The 7,911-nt window shown below is 35.7% G+C and overlaps 2 protein-coding genes across 2 annotated transcripts in view; both read right to left on the bottom strand.

Moving 5' to 3' along the window:
* Window positions 1-7,911, bottom strand: part of LOC307162669 (fucolectin-1-like) — a 380,376-nt gene that overhangs the window by 140,300 nt on the left and 232,165 nt on the right. The window lies entirely within an intron of this gene.
* On the bottom strand, window positions 5,675-6,267 carry LOC307163001 (fucolectin-5-like; the record flags this gene model as incomplete). The annotated part of the gene is made up of 3 exons (XM_079878791.1): window positions 5,675-5,679; window positions 5,778-5,914; window positions 6,080-6,267. The coding sequence occupies 3 exons, from the start codon at window positions 6,265-6,267 to the stop codon at window positions 5,675-5,677; spliced, it is 330 nt and encodes a 109-aa protein (XP_079734917.1).

Here is a 7,911-nt window from a genome sequence, read left to right as displayed (position 1 = left end):
CATTTTAGTAGTATTCACAGATCAATGTAATAATAGTAATGATATCATTATGTTCTTCTATCAAAACACTTTTCCTGGCATGCAAGAAAAAACATGATACAAATGTTGTGTAGTTTTGTCATGTCAGTATGAAATTTATGTGTGCTTAATGTAAACAGTACTCTTTCATTTGTGCAGTTAGGTACTTTTTGGTTGTGTTTACTTTAAGGAATAAAGGAAGAAATGTAGCGCTCAGTAAACATTACATTAGCAAGACTTTAGATATGCAAAATCTCCAAGCCTTATCTTTAAGCCTGTCTATGTTTTCTTTTTTTGCAATATATTCACAAATTGAAACCGGCTACGCTCCACAGTGAATCTCTGTGTTTTGTAAATAAAGTGAAATAATTCCTCCGTGTATCCATTATATCACACAGACTCTTGAAGTTTAGTCCTTGATCTTGTATCAAACAGCAAAAAAAAGTTGTAGAATGATGTGTTTTAGTTAATTTGCATTGCATGCCCATTTGCTGAAACAATAAATATTGTGCAGACCAACTTTTAATTAAATTTTTGTTTAAACACGGCAAGCTTGGTAACATTTTAATCATCAAAATGTTAGTAATTGTACTGTAATAAATGAGTATCTTTAATTTTGGGGTACTGAATGATAGGTTCAATTAATAGAAAGTTTTGCAACCACAGTGACTACTGTTTTAATCCTAGTTGAATTCTCCTACATTTTAATTTAATCATTAGCTCAATTGGTGCTGTTATAGATTTTTTTTTTTTTTTCCGGTGGTAAAAATGCTCATGCTCTGTAGTGTTTCATTGATAACTTCATGTATACAAATCATACTTGTTTTGTGTAAATCCATAATTATTTATACATTTTGTTTCAACACAGGAAGACTTGAAGTATTGGTGCAGAATGCATTTACTCATATTGTGGTTAAGTAAATTGATTATATTTATATACAGCTAAAACTGGACAGTGGATTTCCCAGCATGCTCCGCATGAGATTGGATTGGGATGCTAAACTCAAAACATCCTCTAATTACATTCATGCATGTCCTACACATTATATTATGATATTACAAAGCAAGGTAAATTTTCTATACAAAACAATTTGTTAGTGTGAAGTTTTTACAACATATTCATGTTGTACAATTTAACAGGATTTGAGTTGAATCCAGGCAAATTTTAGTAGTATTCACAGATCAATGTAATAATAGTAATGATATCATTATGTTCTTCTATCAAAACACTTTTCCTGGCATACAAGAACAAACATGATAGAAATGTTGTGTAGTTTTGTCATGTCAGTATGAAAAGTATGTGTGCTTAATGTAAACAGTACTCTGTCATTTGTGCAGTTAGGTACTTTTTGGTTGTGTTTACTTTAAATAAAGAAAGAAATGTAGCGCTCAGTAAACACACTGTAACATTAGCACAAAGTACACTACATTGCCTTATCAAGACTTTGGATATGCAAAATATCCAAGCCTTATCTTTAAGCCTCTCTATGTTTTCTTTCTTTGCAATATATTCACAAATTTGTTAACTGTACTGTGAAATAAATTATATTCCGATGTTCAAATATGTGCAAGACTAGACATCTTGTGTTTTAAACAGGCTACCTTTATAATGATTGGGTTCATACACATTTTAACCAATACTTTTCCATGACTTTTCCATGACTTTGTATTCCTGAAAATGTCAGTCGACATTAAAACTGACACAGAAGCGGCATCAAAACTGGCAATTAGCCTACTATATTTACACTTCATTTACAATTAAATTAAAAATTAAAAATTAAAAAATAAAATTATTTGTAATTTTAACATTTTATTTAAAATATACTTTAAATATGAAACTAAAACCACCAGTAGGTGGCGGCAAGTCACTGTCTTAATAAGCGAGTTGTTGGAGTAATTTCAACCGATTCGTTTAAAACGCGGATTTCATTAAATAAATTAAAAAATCATCGATGTCTGTTGGACTACGGCTTCATTGTGAAATTCTCGCCGGCGATATAAAGTGAAAATTGACAATATTGTGTCCAAAAAGTAACTCACAATGTTAACTTTATTGTTAATTTAACTGTTGTATAAAATAAATAGCACATTTGCAATTATATGCAAAGGAAAACGGCACTCTTGCTCATGTAAAATTCTAATATGACAACATAATATGATATAAATATGTAACAGCTTTAAAGGAGAACTCCGGCAATATTTAAACCTGCTTTTAGCCTCTTAACATCCTTGATGTGTCATTACAAGTGCACAGGTCATGTGAGTGATTCCTTCAGAGTGAACACGAGTGAATCTGACTGCAGTAGATGTGAAAGAAATGTATAAAAATGATGTTATTTAAACCAGCGCACATACCTGTGTTTACATCCTGTTTTCGGGTGAAGTCCAAAGTAGTCGATTGCCGAGTTCACACGCGTGATCATAGGTACTAAACCTATGCGCGTGAACTCTGCAATCGACTACTTTTAGTACTTTAGTACTTGCCCCATTGAAGTCAACAGGGTGCACTTTTTAAAAATAGAATAACTCGGTGTAGGCAACACCGATTTTTGTCGTTGTTCTCTGTATTGACAGCACTCCAAATGTACAAAAAAATGAGCTCAATGTTAAAATTGACCGAATCGCAATTAAAAGTAGGCCTACTGAAATTAATGTATATGTGACAAAAAAGGCTATTTATTATTTTGGCCGGTAAAAATATGCTTGGCTGGTGGATTTTTTCATCTACCAGTACCCGTGGCAGGTGAGCCAAAAATGTAATTTCGGACCCTGGGGTGGGGGAGGCGCGGGGTCGCGGGGCAGCAGCGCATTTATCATGTGGGTCGCGGGCTAAAAAGTTTGGAAACCCCTGGGATAGAGGAAGCAATGGCTTCCTTGGGCTATTCCATTTGACTTTTTAAGGTCCTATGATTGAGGAATGTGTTTCCTTTTTGGTCAATCAGTAAGTAGTGTGTTTTTTTTCTCAATATTACCAAAACCAGAGTGTACATTTATTTAATGTATAACTATGATAATAGGAGTGTGTTGAGCATTGGGCTATTCATGCAAATTGTGAATGTGTGGTCTATTTAGATGGACCTTTTTATTCCTGTGCTTTCTTACATGGGTGAAAGTACTTGCTTCAGCTAACTTTCTGCTTTATGGTTGGGTGCCTGGATTATGACGCATGGACGTTTAACGTTGAGCACTAGAGGGTTTGGATTGCACTTGTGGAAGACAGGAGGACACTTTTCCTAGCTGCAACATTGGGACTATCAAGTTAAAAGTGTGGAGTTTTGCAAGGACATTTCATCCATTACCAAGCTATGTCGGCTTCACCATCAGCTTAAGTTTAGTAATTCACTTTTCCAGTCAAGATTCCCAAACGCTTGACTTTTCTTGTTTGATGTCTGATGTAACTGATGGTTTCCTTTTTTCTACCTTGTTTATTATTTTGTTTTGTTTTGTTTTTGTATAATGTAAACGTTTGAGATTTTGGGTTGGTGAATACATTATAAGCGTAAAGCTTGGGTCTAATTTTTCAGAAATATTGCTGGGTAAACCAAAGCAAACTAGTCTTTATCTAGTTAATATCAAGCCTTGCCATCTCTACTCTAATATATAACTTAAGTCCAAAAGGGATAAGGGTTATAAATATAAGACAAAAACTCATTTGGGGACATCTATAACTGACTGACACATCACGCAGTGAAAGCAAGCATGAGAGACAAACGCGGTGTCAGCTCGCACTCGCAGTGCCTCGTACATAGTTAAAACAATGATTACAATATCATCATAGTTCATAGACAATATCGCACACTCCTAAGCACATAAAGAATGAACTTACAATTAAACTGACACTCCTCTCGCGTGCAGGAGACAGACGTAGGCTAATATACTGCTTATCGTTTCACATGCGGCCAGAGCTGCAATCCTCTTTCCGCTACATTCTCGACCCACCGGTGCTTGCAAAACTTTATCATGCTCGTGCCACTTTTCTGGCATTTCAATTAAATTTGTCAGCAACGACTTCGCCTCAGGCGACATGCAAATTCATTTCTCTCAAAATACATTACTATGAGTGGATGGTAAACTGGGAGAACAATATAGTAAACTTTATAGTTATAACCAGGGCTGGTTCTAGACATTTGGAGGCCCTAGGCAAAATTAATGTTGGAGGCCCCCCACCCCCAATAAAAAACACTTGAAACATTCCTAACCTTTTTATTTATACAACATTTAATCTTAAATTTAGTATATTTTTACTTACACAGTACATGAGTTTAATGAATGGATAGTGAATGAATGTTGTATGATTGTTGGTTATCTTTTTATCTAATTCTGGCATATTTACATGGTGTATTTTCATACAACGCCATAGTAATCGATTGTCGAGTTCACGCGCGTGATCATTGGTAACTAAACCTATGCGCGTGAACTCGACAATCGATTACTATGGCCTTCCACCGAAAACAGGATGTAAACAAAGGAATGAGCGCTGGCTGAATTAACTTCGTTTTTATTAATATCTCTAACATCTACTGCAGTCAGATCCACCCGTGTTCACTCGGAAGGAATCACTCACATTTTCTGTGCACTTGTAATGACACTTAAAGGATGTTAAGAGGCTAAAAAGCAGGCTTACTACTTGCCCTATTGAAGTCAACAGGGTGCAAATTTTAAAAATAGAATAACTCGGTGTAGGCAACACCGATTTTTGTCGTTGTTCTCTGTATTGACAGCACTCCAAATGTACAAAAAAATGAGCTCAATGTTAAAATTGACCGGAGTTCTCCTTTAACTGTGATGATCTTACATTTATTCGCTGGACGAATGACTGATGACCAGACCAGTTACAGAACAAGGTAATCTCGATAATTGAGAAAATAAATGTACATGCGACTTATGAATTATGACCATGAGTTATGATTATTAATATTTCCAAAATTCCCTATATCCTTGAGCTAATTCACATTTACCCAAAGTCGTATTTGTTGCAGAGGGAAGAGTTATGTAAATTATAATTCTGGATTATCTTTTTCCAGGTAATTTAGAGAGATTTCTGGGGTAGTTAGTTTTTGTATTGTTTGTTATTTTGGCCAGGCTCTCCCCTGAAGCTATTGCCCCTATTTTCATTATTATTCTTTTTTTATATTGATATTTCTGGTTTGGTTATTGTTGATTTTGTGTCTTTTTTACCCTTTATAACAGATAATTGTAAGTTAATTTTGGTTGAATTGGTGGTTGTGTTGATGATTCTGGGACAGAAGGTTGGAAATCCTCGTTCTCTCCATGGTTTTCTTTTTCTTTCTCTTTTTTGTAAAATGTAATTCTTTACTTTGTTACCAGCTCCTCAACCCTAGATGGGTAGCTATGCAACACTATACCTCCTCCTCATTGTAAATATCCAAATAAGCCTCTCTTTTTTTATCCAGAAACATACAATACAACATGCAATGCTGTAGTAATTTATTGATGTAGAAAGCAGAAAGATAAGGAAAGATGCGTAAATAAACCCCTGGATCAAACTGGGGTTAAAAATCAGGTGCATTTAAAGGTGCATACAGGTCAAATTAAAACAATGAAAAAGTGCAATATTAAAATTGCTCAGAAAACAGAAGTTTGGTATTTTGCTTGTAGGATCAGTGGACTGTGGCGTAACATCCTCTCATTCCACTTAATCTGGCAATGAAATCAGAAAACAATTATTAAGGCAAAATACACATATAGAACATATAGTAAAAATGTCTACACACCATCTCTCTCCTTTTATTGCTCACCTGCAAACACCTCGACCTCACACAGTGAGAGATATTCATTGCGCCCAGGTATAAAAATGTTGACATACTGTCCATTAATAGGCTTAAACTCAAATGTTGTTGTGACTCCAGCTGGGATGGACTCAACAGTCGCAGCCCTGTGAAGACACACAGAGAAATAGAGAGGGGCGAATCAAAACGGCAAGAAGCATATTAAATGTACCTCTGTCAAAGGCAAGTTTTTATATTAAAATTAATTTATCAAAGTAATGTTATTTAATTGAGTAAATGTCTAAGGGGATTAAGAGAGAGATAATACTTACAGCTCATTATTGTTGCCATTATTTCCCAGGCTGTTGCCGATACGGATCTGAGCTCCATTTATCCTCTCTGGAACAGCATCTCCACGATTAGTGATGCTAACCCTGGTTACCTCGTATTCTTTCCCCAAGTCAACTCTCCACCAGGGGTCTCTGTCCCCATTAGTCGCACTGCATGACCCACCACTCATAATTGAATTTCTGTTGCCATCGACAGCATTTTGAGCTTCTTCTTGATCGTATGTGGAAGACTGGTTAGCTGTGGCTCCAAGAGCAAGATTCCCTGTTTAACATAAAATAATAAACAATAGCTTTTCTTGTTTTCACTTTAATGTGCTAAAGTATAATCTCAATATAATGGGCAAAATAATTCTAAAATATGTAATCCAAATGATTATTACACGGCTCTCTCTGTTATAGTTATTGGTTGTGTTCAAATATTAAGATTGTATTGAAGTATAATAGTATTAAGAGTACTGTAGTGTTCGTCTTGATTGTTTTTGTACACCATAATGGATTCTAAGATAATAAACGGCCAAGAATTTAAAACAGTTTCTTCTCAAATCAATATGTTCATGTAATTATTCATTTGTTGTACATGACTGTACATTATCCCTTAAAGGGATAGTTCACTTTGAAATTACATTTTGGTATGTTTTAGCTTACCTGAAGGGCATCCAAGATGTAGGTGTCTTTTTTTCCGCAGTAGTTTCAATTTTGATATTTTTAGGTCAAACCGTTCTTGTTTGTTAGTTATATAATGCAGGTCTATGGATACTGACTCAAAGAGCTTGCACAAAGTCCAAAATAAAACAGTTCCCCATCGTCCAAATTAAACAATTCCCCATCGTAAGTACACATTGATGGCCTAAGACACGAAACGAGCGGTTTGTGTGAGAAAACGAACAGTATTTATATAGTTTTTAGCTCTTATAACACAGCCGCGTCCAAATGATCTGAGGGCTCGGCGGGTATAGATATATACACTAGATTTCGCCTTGGTTACTGCAGTTCATTGGAACGAAACCGTAGCCAAGCGACATCTAGTGTATATATCTATACCCACCGAGCCCTCAGATCATTTGGACGCGGCTGTGTTATAAGAGCTAAAAACTATATAAATACTGTTCGTTTTCTCACACAAACCGCTCGTTTCGTGTCTTAGGCCATCAATGTGTACTTACGATGGGGAATTGTTTAATTTGGACGATGGGGAACTGTTTTATTTTGGACTTTGTGCAAGCTCTTTGAGTCAGTATCCATATACCTGCATTATATAACTAACAGACAAGAACGGTTTGACCTAAAAATATCAAAATTGAAACTACTGCAGAAAAAAAGACACCTACATCTTGGATGCCCTTCAGGTAAGCTAAACCATACCAAAATTTAATTTCAAAGTGAACTATCCCTTTAAAGGTGCATTGTGTAATGTCCGTCAAAAAAATCAGTTCATACTCCACATTCCATACCAGATGGGGGTAGTATACCTCCAGAAAGTGAGTTGGTCTACTCTAGAGTAACAACCGAGTAACGGCATAGTCTCTATGCTCCGCCCCTACCTTCACAACCACCCTAGAGCCGAAGCCGAGCCCACTCCCAATAGAGCAGGGTTTCTCAACCTTTTGCTTACTGCGACCCACTTTTTTTTTTGTATGCCAGTCATACGACCCACTAAGGCTGGAAATAATTCAATAACTGAAATGCCTCTCAGATCTATAGGCTACTACTCCGTAGGCCTATATGTTTATTATAATTAATTTCACAAAAACACAGAAACATTTTCAATAGACAGACTATGAGGCAAAATGATTTTTACTCGCGTTAATGTGACA

Source organism: Squalius cephalus, assembly GCF_949319135.1.
Source record: "Squalius cephalus genome assembly, chromosome: 8".
NCBI lineage: Eukaryota > Metazoa > Chordata > Actinopteri > Cypriniformes > Leuciscidae > Squalius > Squalius cephalus.
This window is presented reverse-complemented; position numbering and strand designations above follow the sequence as displayed.